We start from the raw sequence: 17,182 nt of genomic DNA, 5'->3' as shown, positions 1-17,182 counted from the left end.
GTAAGCCATGTGTTTTATTGTTGATAAAGGATTTTACTGATTTCATGTCAAAACTATTAACATCTCATGGTTAGAAGTCATGTAATTCTAAAAACTAAAACTCATTGACTAGATTTAGCTTAGACACTTTGGATTTAAAAACACTGGATAATCTCTATTATTAGATTCGATTATCAAGGTTTTTTTCTAGAGTAGGCATGTTTCTTCCCCTTGTCAAAACCCCTAATTTAAAAACAAAAAAAGCAATCCAGAAATAAGGGGAGGCTAAGAAATATTGAGAATCCAGGGTTCAGTTTAATCTAGGAGTAGTGGAGCATGCACACTCTTCTCTTCCCTATTCTGCTGCATTCAGCGTTTGGCTGAAAGTAGCCTCAGACCTGGTTAATGGCAAGCCTGAAGGCAACTAACCTATTCCTGCTTGGGTTTTTAGGTATCAAAAAGCTTTGAGTTGGAATCAGAAGTCCTGGTTCTTAACTATTAGACATGGCAAATCACACAACTTTTCAGAGCTTCAATATATTCGTTTTTAAAATGGGGACAATAATAACTGCTCTGTCTGTTGCAGACTTTGGTTTTGGTGTGGATGAAGTGAAATGTTTTTTAAGGAAGCCCTTTATACACTGTAAAGTGTTAAATAATTTATAGTATCATACTGACTACTTCAAATTTAGTGTTGTGCATATGACACATTTCAGCAGAAAAACTAATCGCTTTTTATTTCTTTATCTCATAATCTACAGAATATCCATCCTGTATTTGGGACTGTTATTTGCATATCATAGATGCAAAACATTAGGCCTAGAAACTCTTCTTAAAATCAGGGAGTAAGTGATAGCAAACCCAAAATTAAAATTGAGAAACTCTTCATTTTTCAGCTCAGTGAATTATGCTATCTTTGGAGTACTGTGTTAGAATCTCAGATTATGCTGAGATAAGATATAGAGAGCTTAATTGTTCAATTTACATGGGGGAGGTAAAAGTCGTCACAGAATTGGGACAATGCAAATTGCTCTATTTTTGGAATGCATTAGAATCTAGCAGAAATCTTTTTTTGCTCGATACTTCTTCTTTCTTTTTTTTCTTAACTTTTGCTTCTCAATCTCCAAGCTTCTTTTTTTTCATATCCTGTTTATTGTTTTACATAGACAAGGTTAACATCTTTAAATGTTCTTCAGAAACATTATTTTCAATTACTACAAACATATTCTACAATTCTCCTTGTTTTATTTCTAAGTGGCTTTTTTCTTTACTGCATTAGATTATTTTCTTGGGATTTATTTGTGAAATAATTTTTGAAATGATTTATGAAAAATTACTTCCAAGCTTCTTATTTTCTCTCTGCTTTCCTCTCTTCCTCCTTTTCTGATTTTTGATAATCAGATTCAGATTTTGATATGATTCTAAATTTTGTTTTTTTAGGTTACCATAGTAATTCAAAAGATGTAATAAATTAAGCTAAATGAAATTAACTTAGAGTTCTGTCTTCTGATCATCTTTTTCATGCTATACCAAATATTTCAGGACAGGAAAACTCGGTCTCAATTAATGAGCATGAAAGAAGAGCTTGGTCATTTACATCTATACTATTACTGTTCCTCTCAACTTCCAGTGTTTCATATAAGGAAACATTTTATCAGAAAATGATTTTTTTATATGTTTTGACTAGGGTTAACTCTTAGTTGGTATTCCCTCTGTGCAGTAAAATTTCTTATTTTTGTGCAATAAAATGTCTAGAAAACTATCTTCAATGCTAGAAATCATTTTGGATTAAATGACCTTGAAGGAGTTAAAAAAGGCATTGATATAGTAGGTGTACCTTTAATGTTACATAGAAAATATTGATGCTTTTGAAAAAGTTAACTGAAAAACTAGGCTTTCATTTTCTCAAAAGTCTTTGTTTCTTTCTAACCTAGTTTGATTTATCACCTTTTTTTAAAACACTGGATATTGTAAAATATACATGTAATATATCTTATACACACACACACTTATCATACGCATGTACATGTGATATGATCTTAATTTCAAGAATTTTGAGTTTGAATTTTTTTTGTATGTGGTAGTTTATTATAGCCTGTTATACAGATTTATTCATCCATAAGATAACTTGTATTTCCCTAAAATATAGCAGATAGTAAATAATAAAAAACAATCAGAATATAGCTTATGATATGAATAAGAGCAACACTGGAATGTAGAAAACTATAGGTAAATAGTATGATTCCATTTTATAGATTTTGAAACTGAGGTCCAGTGAGCTTAAGTAGCCAAAGTTACATATTTGGGATTTAAACTCATATTCAACTGCTTAGCTTTAAAGTGTCTCTTTCTACTATACGCATTACTTTCCTGCTATTTAATCATATTATATTTAAAGGATGAGATGGGATCCAGGTCCATCTGGTTACCACCATAGGGCACTGTTTTCTTATCTGTAATAATATCCTGCAATATGTACCTAAGAGTGGCATCATATCAACTCTGCTACTCTTGTATGTGTTTATTGGTGGTTGGATAGGGGTCCAGTGTGGTGGGTGATTACAATTAAATAGTAGACATTTGAAGTTGCTCAGAATTGCTTTATATATTAAGTGGAAAAGTACAATTTTAAAGGAAATTATTACAATTTTCATGAATTAGTAAAATGTTTACATTATTCTTCTAATTTAAAAATTTGTAACACCTTAGAACTTTAGGTGGTTATCTTTTACCTTTTCTTTTTAAAAATACAGTGCCTTTGCTTTCCCGAATTCTGCCTTCTGATGCATGTAAAATATACAAACAAGGTATCAATATCAGGTAAGGTGATTTGATTTTTTTCTGAGTAACAGAAAATTGAGATTTAGAGGAAGCTTTTCTTTCTGTAGTAATATCTTACATTTAGATGTAGTATTTTATAACTTAAACATACTTTAAAATATTCACAATATTTTATCTCATTTGAGACCTACTACAGATCAGCAACCAAAGGCATATTGTTTTGACAAAAACAAAGTATTATTCTTATTCAACTACAGACGATCTAGAAGGCAGACTCTGAAGGTCATGATATAATGCTGAGAAGATTTAGGATGGTCATCTGCCTAATCCTGGCTTTTTAAGGAATAATGCACACATAAGGAAGACCCAACTCTTGTCCTTTTCTTCTCCATCCCCCTTCTACCCTTCCCCATCTAATTACCCATCCATGCCTCTGTCCATTCGTCTATTCACTTATCTATCCATTCTAGTGGAACACTTTAAGGCTAATTTTAATTTTCTTCTATTCCCTTTTAAAACTAAGATTGATGTTTGGATCTGATGGAAAATCTGTTTTTACTGATTTCAGAATTTTACTTCTATCATTCCTTAGATCTTTAGCTTTATATTAATATAGGTATGTTTATAAGTTAAATGTATGAAGGCCATATATAATGCTAGTAAATACGCCAACTAACATAGATATACGTATGTATTACTACATTTATAAATTATATATCTATAAAATTTTTTATATCTATGTCTTTATATATTTCCAGAATATTAATTTGGATATGTAAGGGTCTAGAACTAGAAATAATCTTGAGAGATTATCTCATATAATCTCTTCATTTTATAGATGATAAAGTTCAGAGAAGTGAAGTGATTTTTACAAGAGCATATTGTGAATTAGTGGCTGAGCCAGGACCTCTGACTTCCAGTCAGTTCTTACCATGTCACAAGGCAGGAATTTAAAAAAATCAACCTCTTTACGAGATTTATTATGCAATATGTTGAATTACAGTGAAGAGGTAACCTTTAGCTGGAAGTGAGTTCTAGGGTAGTTATTCTCAAGCAATAGAATTTGATTAAGATAGAAGTTTCTGGGTTTTGTTTTTAAAAAATAACCACCTCAGATGTTTCTAATTGTGAAAGTGCTCATGCACATTAAATTCATGATCATTATAGAAACCTTGGAAAATATAGAAAAATGTAGAAGAAAAACTAGGAAAGGATTTAATAATGGTGTAGATTTAATTCAGCAGCCTATTGTTAGCAATATAGTACGGTTTCATCAAAGAATTATCAACTTAAAAATGTTTAATGTGAGTGCTTGCCAAAGGTGGTAGTTAATGTAGGAGAATAGTATTATCTTCCATGTGCTACTTTAAAAAATGGTTGGTTTTAGTTCTGTTTGATTCTTAGATTTAGGAAAAAAGGAACTTCTTTCTTTTAAAAAATTGTTTCACATTAATATATGACTTTTAAAAGTAAATGATATGATGCATATTTCATAACAAATATAGATAATAAAACCACAAAATGGTTAAAATAGAGACATGAGAATAAAAGCCTGAAGGAGAATAGTTGTGTCAGAGAATGTAGGTTGAGGGGAAGCTACTGTAATTTAGCAAGACACTCAGACCTGGGGCTTACCAGCAGCTGAAGATGAGGAGAAAGGTGGTAGGTTCTAAAGCTCTCTTCCCAAGGAGGCTTTACCAGATTAATGGAGAGGCTAGCTTTTAGGATGGATGGCAAAGGGTTTTTTACATAGATGACAAGAATCTATTTAAGGAAAAAAAACCTGTTAACATTAAATAAAAACTTTCAAATTTGAACATCATGAGATGATTAGTTTTTTTAAAAATCACTTCAAATGAAGTTGAATTTTAAATTATGTCCAAGGAAATCTTTAAAGTTTGCTTGTATCTCGTGACAGCCATGTGATCATTTAAAATATCTTCTCTGATCTCAAGGAGAAATTAATACTTTAGTAGGAATTGGAAAATATGAGCAACTTTATTGTTGAGAATACTAACAAATACTTTCACTATTAATATTAGTAATGATGAGGTAATGTGTAACTACTGAGTGAAATGATCATGCAAACTTTGCCTCGTTTCAGGCTTTTGTCTCAAGGGAAGGCTCTGTTTCCTTTTTCTGTGTTACTTGGCATTTTTCAAGTTTTTATCTCAAAAAGAATATTTTTCTATTCAAATTTTTGCATTGGTATAAAGAAGTTTTTGTTCTTCTTGGATAACTACATAGCAAAAATAGAAAATATTACATGGAAAATAAAAAATATTTAGGCTCATAGGCTTAAAGTCAAGACTAGTTAATACCTTAAAAAAGCATCATGATAAATTATATCATTATAAGTATTGTGATACAGCTTAGTAGGCCATCTAATATGTCAGGGATATTGCAGAAGATGTATTAGATAGTTCTCTTTCAGCTGCAAATTATAAAAACACAAGTGAAATAAAAATTGACTTTATTACAGATTTTAGGTGTGACTAGATCTAAGAACTCAAATGTCACCATGTCAGTCTGTCTTTGTCTCTCTGTCTCTTTGTGCATCTCTTCCCTCACTATTCCCACCCCCACCCCTTGCAGCCCACTACCATCCACCCAGAATGGGCAAGAAGGGAAGGAGGCAGAAGACTGTACTGGCCCATTTCTTCTTTTATGTGGGGTGTAGAGTTCCTTGGTAGCTGAAGCTTGGAGTCCAAATAGGCCACTTATATCAAATGATCTGTTCCTTTTTGACACTGTCAGTAGCCTGCATTTTATAGAGGTAAGGGACGAGCCCCTTTTATTAGCATTATTTTCTCTTATCCCACATGTACAAGCAATAGCAGGATGTGTTTAGTGTATAGTAGTAGGCACTAGAATTGGACCAGGAGCTAGAATTCAGCTATAAGGTAGCAGGCAGGGTTCACTCCTATGGGAGTTGGTGACTTGCTCTATTTGGCACTTCTTGATTTGATTCTGAGGGATGTGTATATTTTACATGGCTCAGCAAAGAGCCCCTTATATGTCAGGTAACGTACTTCCCTGTTTGCTCTGGGTCATTTCTGTTGTCCTGGTAAAACTATTAATAGTATCACCTTCACTTTTAAAAGGTATTAGTTTTGGTGATAAATTATATGTAACCCTAGTTATTCTTTTGATAACAGCATGTGAGATATGTTTCATTTCTCAGCTTTTTCTGTGTAGGAAAACCAAGAATGCCCACTTACTTTGCCTTGTCTGGTATGAGAACTGAAAAACCTGCAAAGTAATGAATACATATAGTTGTCTTAGAAACTCAGTAGCCAGGGTGGGTCTCTCACAAAGGGTTAAAGCACTTCCCTTTGGTGTGATCAGCATTTCTTAACAGCTGGGTCAACCCATTTCTTAGATTAAGGACTGTGTTTTCAGCAGCCAGTCAGAGAGATCCTGATGTGGTGATCTCCTACGAAGCCTTGTGCGAGATTAAAGCACTTCAGGGTACTTGGAAACTTTTCCATTACAGTATTCTTCCTAATTTCAGCAAGTAGTGATTTGTGGAGTTTATGTGAGACCAACACATTGGGCTAGACCATGACAGATCTTGGTTACCAAAGAGCACAATAAACCCAAAAGTGTATGAATCCGTGAGTATTTGACATAGGAATGATCCATAATCCACAATGATCTCAGGCTGCGGGGATGTTGGAAAGGAGAATTCTGGGAAAGAGAATGCTAATCGGAATCTGGGAAGTCAAACAGAAAGGCCAAGAATTTGGATTAAGTTAAATGGTTTGTCAAGTTGAAGGATGAAGTAAGTTTTGGTACTGGATGGTTCGGGCTAAGGCATAGATGGAGATCAAAAAGGCGAGACTGTAGACACATAGTCCTTAGTCCAATAATGTGGTCCACCCTTTGCTGTGCCCCTCTTAGGCACTCTGCTGAGCTAGCACCGTGGTCTTCAGGGACTGAAGAATGTTAGACAGGTCTGCTTTCCTTTTCTGCCCTTACCAGTTGAAGTAACTTTTATGCAGTTGGTACAGTAAGGGAAATGGTAGGGAATAAGGGTACAGTTAGGTAAATGCTTCAATGATGAGGAAGCAGGCTTTTTCTTGCTGGATTAATGAAGTATGTATTCAGAAAAATGAAATATAGGTAAAATGGAATATATATTTAATTATTCTTTTGATGTTTTTTAATAAGATATTTTAAATTTAGCTTTTATCTCTAAATTTGACTTTGAAATATGGTATTATTATCTTGGTTTGAGTTTAGAAGGAATAAAGCTTGTTTAATTATTGTAGAGTTTTATCGAAATTTTATTTGTCAGAATTTCTCATCTACCCATCTTTCACAGGCTTGACACTACTCTCATAGACTTTACTGACATGAAGTGCCAACGAGGGGATTTAAGCTTCATTTTCAATGGGGATGCGGCACCCTCTGAATCTTTTGTAGTATTAGACAATGAACAAAAAGTTTATCAGCGAATACATCATGAGGTGAGCATGTTGTCTTATCAGTATTCCTCTAAGTGGTTTAAAAAAAAGCCTACGTATGCAACCAAGCCTCAGTGTAATTGTTTTAAAAGGCAAGTATAATTGAGGTGGTTCATTACCAAAGCTTTCATTTCCTTACCACTGGCTTTTTAAAAAAATTTTATCATCTGGTCTCAATCCTGACCAATCCATTGAGTCTGTTTGCTTAAAATTCACTCTAGTTAAATGAACTCCAACTTCTCTTAGTTCTTGTTTATTGAACCTGTGCTGGCCCTTTCACCATTTGTTATCTTGCAACCTTAGTTTCTTTTAATGTTGCTGACCATCTCTATCTCAGTAATATGAACAACTTTGTTAGCTCTCTCTGTACTCTTCTGCTTTTCCTAACTCTATGGGTACCTTTCTTTTTTCTGTCTTCTCCCTCTTAGAGTACAAAATATTCTTCTTTCTGTCACATCGTATCTGCATGTTGGTGTTGCCTTGACAAACACCACTGAAAAACCATATGCACCATTATCGTTATCCTTTGTTCCCTGAATGTCCCTTCCCTGCTATAAACCAAAGAAAAAGCTTTTCCAGAATCTATATATTGATAGTCCTACAAAGTCAGCGTTTTGTTTTGTCACTGTTGCATTTATTTTGTTTTTATTATTTCCCCACCTTGTCATTCACCACGTCTTGTGGCTCCTTCCTCAACATCTCTTAGATTAGACCTTCCTGCTATCGTATCTGTTGATGAGATGTACGTGTACTATTGAAGTAAATAGTTTTCTAACTGGCGCTGAGCAATGAAGATTTAGATTGGAGGAGGAAAAGAATCAAAGTCATTCCTTGTGGAGGAAACAGGATGAATAAAATGAGGGAAGTAGGAATGAGAATGGTTGGTTTAGGAAACAGAAAAGAGGCCTGACGGCAGTGAAGGTTTCTCTTATTGAGCCTGGGAACATGGTTTCTGGAAGGCCTTAAAAGCCAGATAGGGGCCGGCCCACTGGTGCAGCGGTTAAGTTCGCACGTTCTGCTTTGGTGGCTTGGGGTTTGCCGGCTACAGACCTACCCACTGCTTGTCGTGCCATGCTGTGGTAGGTGTTCCACATATAAAGTAGAGAAAGATGGGCATGGATGTTAGCTCAGGGCCAGTCTTCCTCAGCAAAAAGAGGAGGATTGGTGGCAGATGTTAGCTCAGGGCTAATCTTCCTCAAAAAAAAAAAAAAAAAAAGCCAGCTAACATAACTTATGGTCTGCTGTAGGTGGCAACAGAGAGTCATAGATTCTTAAACAAGGTATTGATACGATCCAAAAGTAATTTAAGTGAATTAATCTTATATATTTCTTGCACTTTCCCTCCTTCCCTCCCTTACTCTCTCAAACATTTATCAAGGATGTAATAAACGCTAGACACTGCTAGGTTCTATAGACAGTGATATTGTATTAATAGTGTATATCAATTACTATCATAGTTAAGCATTAATTGCCAGCATTTTGGGACTAGAATTTAAGTGCTTTACAGCTCTTCTCATTAACTCCTTAAAATAACCTGTCAAAGTAAGTAGTTTTATTGTCTCTATTTTACAGATGAGAAAATTGAGGCTTAATAAATGTTAAATGACATCTCCAAGATCACACAGTTAGTATGCAAGATGGATTGGGAAAGGGACAGATTGGAGGCGGGGAAATTATGTGAGAAGTTTTTACAGTTCTACAGTTGAGAGGTGATGAGGATCTTTACTAGGATGATGTAGTGAATAATTAAGAAAGAGAACGTATGATTTACATTCCCAAGAATGAAATAAAAGGACTTGCTAATAGTTTGTAGTGAATTAGGAATTGGAAAGATTTAAGGATGAGTGTAGTGGAGTGATGGTGGCACCACTGATAGAATTGGGACATTGGAAAATGGAATAGGTTTGGGTTTTCGATGACGTTCATTTTGAGTCCAGTGCTAAAATCAATATACTTGTTTCAACCCTCTATTTATTAGACTTCTCTGAAGTATTTGCTATTGTTGGTAACTCAGTTTTTAACATTTCGTTCCTTTGTGATTTGACCTTGGTAAGTTGTTCTTTTCTCCTCTCTCCTTCTTATTCTCCTTTGCCTTTTTCTTTTTCTCTGCTCACCTCTTGAATATTCATATGCCCTTGATGTGGTTCTCGTTTTTACAAACTGTCAGAATAATCCCTTCCTTTCCCACAGCTCTACCTCTCTCCTATAGATTGGTGATTCACAAGTAGGTATTTGTATCCCAGACAGATTTTCTGAGTAGAGACCTATATATTTGCCTAATAGATATCATATATGTCTGCCAGGTACCTCAAAATTCAGCTCATCTAAGACTAACTCATATTTTCCCTCCAAAATTGCCCTTTTCCTCATCTTTTCTTGTACTCCGTGCTTCCTAATTAGAGAACACGTGTGGTCATTTCTGTCCCCCTAATGTCTTATCATTATCCTTTTTTTATTCATGGTTACTGCCATAATTTAAATATTCATTTTCTCTCAACTGGACTATTGCAAAAAGCCTCATAAATGATCTTCCTGGCCCCCTTCTTGTCTGCTTCTAAATTATCCTGCATATTGGAGATTGAACATTAGAAACAAATGTATGAAACCTACCTTCGTTAAAGACACTTTAAAAGATCTCTGTTCCTTAAAGAGTGAAATCCAAACTTCTTAGCACAGCGTGGTTCCTTCTGTGACCTGGCTTTTGCTTGCTTTTCCAGCCTTTTTATTACCTTGCTATCTTAGATACTGATATCTTAGATACTTAGAGCTTAGATCATATTGAGCTCTTTGCAATTTTTCAGATGAGTCACGGTATTTAGTGTTTTATTTCTTTGTTCATGTTGTTTCTGCTTCTGGAATACCCTTCTTGTACCCTCATACCCCTGGGGCACCTGCTTAGTGTTACTTCCTCCCCTGCGAGATGACCATTGTTTTATGTTCCCACTAAATCTGGTACCATGGAGCCTCTAATGCTGTGTTTGTTTATAATCACTTTCTTCCTCTATTAGGCTAAACTCCTTATGGTTATGGGGTTTTTTAGTTGTATTCTCTGGTACCTAATAAAGCATCAGTACATTCTAGGCCAGAGTTTAGCAAACTCTTTCTGTAAAGGGAGAGAGAGTCAATATTTTAGATATTTAGATATGTTTGTGGGCCATATGGTCTCTGTCACAACTGCTCAACTCTGCTGTTACTAGCATAAAATCAGCCGTAGACAATATGTAAAGGAGTGAATATGGCTATGTTCCAATAAAATTCTATTTATAAAAACAGTGGATGGACTGGATTTGTCCTGCTGGCTATAGTTTGCCGACCTTTATTCCAGACACTTGGATATTTATTAAATAATTTGACCCCTTGCATATTAAATGACAACAGGATAGCTAACTAGGCAACAGATGTCTTGGAAATATGGTACTTAAAGAGAAGCCAGAGATTAAGGCTAGTGGTGTATTAACTGATGTTATAGTATTGATGAAATCACCAAAGGACTGGTATTTAGGGTATATGGGTGTGTATATTTTATGTCTAAGAAAATATGTAAAAGCTAGATTTTGAGCAATAATCCTCAAGGCAGGGAATACTTGTTACTTATGCTAATATGCATATATAAGTAGTAACTGTTCAATAAATGTTTGTTGAATGAATGTAATTAACAATAGGTCTTTTACAATGATGTCTGTAGGAGATGGGCCGACTATGATTTGTAGAAGATTTCTGTTCCAAAAGTTTATTTGGAAATCTGGTGTTTGAGACTTAAGGCAAATTTCTTTCTCTTTTTTTTTGAGGAAGATTAGCCCTGAGCTAACATCTGCCACCAATCCTCCTCTTTTTTTGCTGAGGAAGACTGGCCCTGAGCTAATGTGCATGCCCATCTCCCTCTACTTTATATGTGGGTCACCTGCCACAGCATGGCTTGACAGGTGGTGCATAGGTCCATGCCTGGGATCCTAAACAGCGAACCCCGGGCCGCCAAAGCAGAACATGCGAACTTAAGTGCTGTGCCACTGGGCTCACCCCAAAGCAAATTTCTTCATAGACAGTGTTATATATAATGTTGTTCTCAGCTAATACATAAAATCCTAGTTGATTTGTATGTTTGAAGCATAATCTTTAACAGTTCTGTATAATCCTTTTATATCCCTTTTTTCTTAGGATCTTGTGGTCCTAAGTATCAGAGACTCTCTTATGGTCTGTTACAGAATAGAATCTCATATACCTACTCCCCTGCTCTCTGTACCTGATCACTTAGACTTCTGTCCTTGAAGCAAGCACAGAGCTTTCTTTTTTTCTCATTTAAAAAATAATTATTATTGGGACCAGCCTAGTGGCATAGCGGTTAAGTTTATGCACTCCACTTTGGCAGCCTGGGGTTCGCTGATTTGGATCCCGGGCGCAGAACTATGCACTGCTTATCAAGCCATGCTGTGGCAGGCATCCCACATATAAAATAGAGAAAGATGGCCATGGATATTAGCTCAGGGTTCATCTTCGTCAAACAAAACCAAAAGCAAAAAACCAACAACAACAAAAATAATAATTATTGGAGGCTGACCCCATGGCGTAGTGGTTAAGTTCAGTGGACTCTGCTTCAGTGGCCTAGGTTCATGGGTTTGGATTCTGGGTGTGGACCTACACCACTCATCAGCCATGCTGTGGCAGTGACCCACATATAAAGTGGAGGAAGACTGGCAAAGATGTTAGCTCAGGGCTAATCTTCCTCAAGCAAAAAATATTATAATAATTATTGGTCAAGTTTTATATGCCAGCACTGGGAAATATGTAGAGAATAAAACCTGAACCAAGGGTACTTACTTAGTTTGGAAATCATGGGTTGATATTTGTGGATTCCTTTTCTTTCTTTAAGGAATATAGAGAAGATCCCTTCTGGCCTCGTTTCCTTTCTTTCCTCCTTCCTCTTTTCCTTCCCTCATTCCCTCTTTCCTTCTCTCCCTTCCTTACTTCCTTCCACTTAGAACTACTGGAAAGCAAAGGCTCAAATGGTAGCTGTGGGTCTTTGGATTAAAAATAACTAAAGTAAGAGTCATCTGTATGTAAAGAAAACAGACCTTCCTGTGGGCATTTTGTCTCAGACCTGTTAACTTAATTCTTAAAGTAATCTTTAACATTGCTCTGCGTATTCTGTCTTTCTGTAATGGGTGGTCTAGCATTGTTTCCATTACACGTCTGTAGCAGTGTAAGAGTACTGTATTTCATGTGTCCTGTATTTGTAGGTTCATAGTTAATCATAGTTGTAACTTATTTAGATATATGAAGTTTAAAATATGTATTTGTTTTTAGAATAAGTAGCACTTCACATTTTTTAGAATCTTTTTTGTTTTTTTAAAATTCATAACATTTTAATTGTTGATATTTTCATATATAGTACTAATAACCTTTGAAAACCTAGACTCTTATATTTAACTTTTGCCCCCACACCAGGAATCAGAGATGGAAACGGAAGAAGAGGTTGATATTTTGATGAGTAGTGATATTTACTCTGCAACTTTATCAACCAAATCGATTTCTTTTACACGTGCCCAAACAGGATGGCTTTTTCGGGAAGATAAAACAGTATGTGAAATCTAGATTTTTCAACTTTAACAATTGTTTAGTATTTAATGTTGCAAAATAATGTGATGGAAATTCAGGAAGAAGTAGCTTACTGAATTGTTTTCAAGTGGTTTATTCTCTCCTCCTTGAATTCAGACAGGGAATTATAATGGATGGTTACAGAGTTGGAAGATATTCTTACGGAAGCCGGGAGAGAAAGTTCAGTTTGTTTGAATTCTATGTTGGGAAAGATTCTTGTTGTCAGCTGCCTTCTTATTATACAGGGAGCAGTGTCTTCACTTGCTTCCATTACATTTCTAATGTTTTGTTCCTTCAGAAGAGCACAAAGAGGGATACACTTTTGAATTTATTTCCCTGGACAGTTTTTCCTTTCTGCTTTTAGACTTCTAAACTATTTACTTACCAGTATCTGTTTCTTAGTATTCCATATATGTGACTAAAATTAAATAAGCTTACATTTCTACAACACTGTCATTAAATCTCAATGGAGGTTTCCCCATTAGTGAATTGTAAATTCTTTCCGTAATTTCCATTTCATCTGTAAGCAAAAGGTTATGTAAGGCTGTTCAAAATATATTAAAAAAAATTCAATTAGATGTATAAAGAAGCACTTTAAACAACTGTAAAGTTAAGAATAAGTAACCAGGGGCCCGCCTGGTGGCGCAGTGGTTAAGTTTGTGTACTCTGCTTTGGGGGCCCAGGGTTTACCAATTCGGATCCTGGGTGCAGACCTATGCACTGCTTATCAAGCCATGCTGTGGCAGGTGACCCGAATATACAATAGAGGAAGATGGGCATAGATGTTAGCTCAAGGCCAATCTTCCTCAGAAAAAAAAAAAAAGAATAAGTAACCCTATCAGATAAGGGCCAGAATTTATTGATTTTAAAAATTATATTTATCTTTTATTACACGCAGTAGAAATGACTATATTTTCACTGGAAAAACAAAAACAGCCTGGATTAGTCAGGGTTCTCTGAGAAACAAAATCAATAGGAGATCTCTCTCTCTTTCTCTTTGTATGTATCTACATATAGATATGTCCACACATATAGATATAGCTATGTAGATATGGAGAGAGAAGGAGAGGGGAGGGGGAGATTCACTTATTTTAACGAATTGGCTCATGTTAATGTAAGAGCTGGCAAGTCTGAAATCTGTAGAGCAGTCTAGCAGGCTGTCAATCAGGGAAGAGTTGATGTGGTCTTGAGTCTGAAATTTGCAGGCTCATCTCAGGTAGAGTTCTGTTTTGTAGTCTCGAGGCAGAATTGTTTTTCCTTTGGGAAAACTTAGCCTTTGGTCTTAAGGCCTGCAATTGATTGAATGAAGCCTACCCACATTATTGAGGGTAATCTGCTTTACTCCAAGTCTGCTGATTTAAATGTTAATTACATCTAAAAATTACCTTCACAGCGATGTCTAGACTTGTGTTTGACCAAACAATTGGGCATCATAGTCTAGCCAAGTTGACATAAAATTGACTACTGCACAGCCTTGCATATAAAGCTAAAAGGCCCCCTTTACCACTACTTGGCAATCCCAGAGCCCCTTGCATAAGAGTCTCCATTTGTATATCCTTCAAACCTTTTTTTAATGTTTTTATGTACATAAATATCCATAGTTCTTGATATTTTTTTATTTTTCCATGAAGTGTCGTATTGTATCTATTGTTTTGCAACTGTTTTTTTCACTCTTTAGTATGTCTTAGAAGCTTTTTCTTATCAGTGGTGCTACTTCATTCTTTTTAGCAACTGCATAGTATTCCGTAGTATAGATGTATTGTAATTTATTTATCCAGTCTCTTCTTTTTGGACAGTTAGATGAATGGACACACATTTGTGTCCAGTTTCTGCCGTTATAAATGATGTTGCATTTACCATCCTTTTACATGCTTTTTAATTGTTATAGATAGAAAGAAATAGAATGGCTGATTTATGGGGAATATACACTTAAAATTTTTGTTGATATGATGGTTTACTCTTGATAAATGCTTTTTCATTATAAGATTTCAAGAACTGATAAATCACCTGAGTATTTCCCAACCACAGAAAAATTCTCACTATGAGATCTAGGCTCATCAACTTTGTTCTCTAACCCTATTTGGCAACAAATAGCATTATAGAATTCCCAATTGTAAGATCCTACACAGTAATCCATTTGTTGCTTCAAAGTCTTATTTGTTTGTACTCTGTTCTTCTGGACAGCATTAGAAGGATCACTTCAAGAGAAGATAAAAATTGAAGCTGCTTTTCATCTATTGCTACTGCTAAGCAGCTCAAAGCTCTTGAACAGTGTCTAGGTGATCTTCTTAAATCTTTGACAGGTAAGGAGGGAGTCAGTAATGCTTATGGTTCCCATTTTGTAGGTAGAAACAGGTACAAAATGCTTTGCTTTCTGGTGACCGGTAAGGAGGCCACGGAAAGCGAAGTGGACATGGTCACAACTCTATACGCATAGTTTTGGAATGCCAGAAAACAGCAACAAGATGGAGACCAAGTGATTTGCATACAGTAGAAATGGGAAGCTTGTTTTCCGTAAGTTGTTGATCGTCTTTTTTGAAGTAAAGTATTTCAAACTCTGACCACCTGTGAGTGAAAAAGGTGGAGGTTAGTGTTGAAGGAGGACTTCGCTGAAAGGAAAGAGCTCTTTTCTTGCTGTCCTGTATACCACTTGAGTCTCCCTCTCCCCAGTCTATAATGTAAACACTTCATTGTATTGGTGAGCAAGACTACTCTGTTGTTCTCTCTTCTTTATTGGAAGCAGCAAGCAACTGTAACTGGAAGTTTGATCCTGTTAGAGAATAGAGGGAACAGGTAATTAATTCTAGTTGTACTAGAGATTATTATGTGACTTAGACAATTTCTTTTACTCCACTTTTTTTTCTATCTATAAAATGGGAACAGTAATTATCCCTGACCCCTCCTTGTTACTCATGATGTTTGACTATCAGCTAAATAAAGTTTTCAGATAGCTTTGTGCTCCTTGGGAGTAGATTCTAAAGTAATACTATGTGGTATTTTCATTAGGTTTAATTCGTTTGCAGATTAACTACCATACATCTTGTATGTTTTACATTTTCCTTTACAAATTTGAAATATGTAATTTTATATATTTTTTAACTTAATAGAATGTATAAGATATTTTGATAATTTCAAGTACTAAAGGAATATTTATTATCACCTAAATGTTACAGTTATGGAAAAAACTTGTATATTACTTCAAAACTTTTCTTTTAATATAAGGCAAACTTAATTTGTTTTATTATTTTGAAATATTTGACTTTGTTTTAGGAAAGAGTAGGAAACTTTCTGGCAGACTTTTATCTGGTGAATGGACTTGTTTTAGAATCAAGAAAAAGAAGAGAACATCTCAGTGAAGAAGATATTCTTCGAAATAAGGCCATTATGGAGAGTTTGAGTAAAGGTGGAAACATAATGGAACAGAATTTTGAGGTATAATTTTTACTTCTCTTAATTTATAATGTTCTAAGGAGAGAGGGGTAGCCTTCATTCCTGGCATTCAGTGAGTTTATGTAAGTATACTTAACAGACTTTTTTTTACTATGTATCACCTTTTATTTTTTTGTGTTATGGTCTTTGGTGATTTTTTGTGAATCTCTTCTTGGTCTTTGAATCTTCATGAACACATAGATTAAAATCATTTTATAAACATGAAACCCGGTGTTAATTTTTAATCCATGTCCCTTTACATAGATTCTTTTTCCTACTTCACCAACTGAAATCTGCTGCTGCTTTGCAGGCCCAGCTAAAGATCCATCTACTTTCTGAAGTCATTTCTAGCCTGTACTATCCTATAAATTTTTTATTCAGCAAGTGTTTATTGAAAGCATACTATATGCAAAGAATTGTATGACAGGAGGGAGAGGGGAGGGGAAATTAGGAAATAGAAAGGGATACGAAAAATCATATGATGCATCACCCATGTTCTGCCAGTAAGATTTGTCTTAAATATAAAGCTGATTGTGATACTCTGTTTCTAACCTCCTTCCATGACTTCCACAGATCTTCAGGGTAGGGTCTGGCATCGAGCATGGCATGTGAGGGCATTCATGTTCTTCCAAGCCCTTCCCACCCTTGTCTCTTACCACTTGTATGCACACCAGCCATGACACACTTGTGCCTTTCAGTACACCATGTTGTATCTTACTTCCATGCTTTTAAACTTTTTATTCCTTCTGTCCGAAATGCTCTTCCTCTCCTTGTCTATTTGACTCCTGCTCATCCTTCAAAACCTGTCTCAAGTATGCATGACCACCTTTCCAGATAAACTCAGAGTTAACCTTCTTCTGTGTTGTCATACCTGATATATGCTTTTATTGTTGCACCTCTTAGAGTCGTGTTATTGTTTATTTACATGTTTG

At 35.3% G+C, this 17,182-nt stretch overlaps 1 protein-coding gene across 1 annotated transcript in view; it reads left to right on the top strand.

Annotated features, from left to right (window-relative positions):
* The window catches only part of ANKRD13C (ankyrin repeat domain 13C), an 88,175-nt gene that overhangs the window by 45,242 nt on the left and 25,751 nt on the right, over window positions 1-17,182 (top strand). The window contains exons 6-9 of the mRNA XM_046645275.1: window positions 2,733-2,799; window positions 7,088-7,232; window positions 12,672-12,803; window positions 16,092-16,253. Of these exons, the coding sequence (XP_046501231.1) occupies window positions 2,733-2,799; window positions 7,088-7,232; window positions 12,672-12,803; window positions 16,092-16,253 (506 nt within the window). The remainder of the gene's footprint in view (window positions 1-2,732; window positions 2,800-7,087; window positions 7,233-12,671; window positions 12,804-16,091; window positions 16,254-17,182) is intronic.

The sequence above is a fragment of the Equus quagga genome, chromosome 18, assembly GCF_021613505.1.
Source record: "Equus quagga isolate Etosha38 chromosome 18, UCLA_HA_Equagga_1.0, whole genome shotgun sequence".
In the NCBI taxonomy this organism is placed as follows: Eukaryota; Metazoa; Chordata; class Mammalia; order Perissodactyla; family Equidae; genus Equus; species Equus quagga.
Note: the sequence above shows the minus strand (reverse complement) of the source record. Positions and strands in the feature narration are given on the sequence as shown.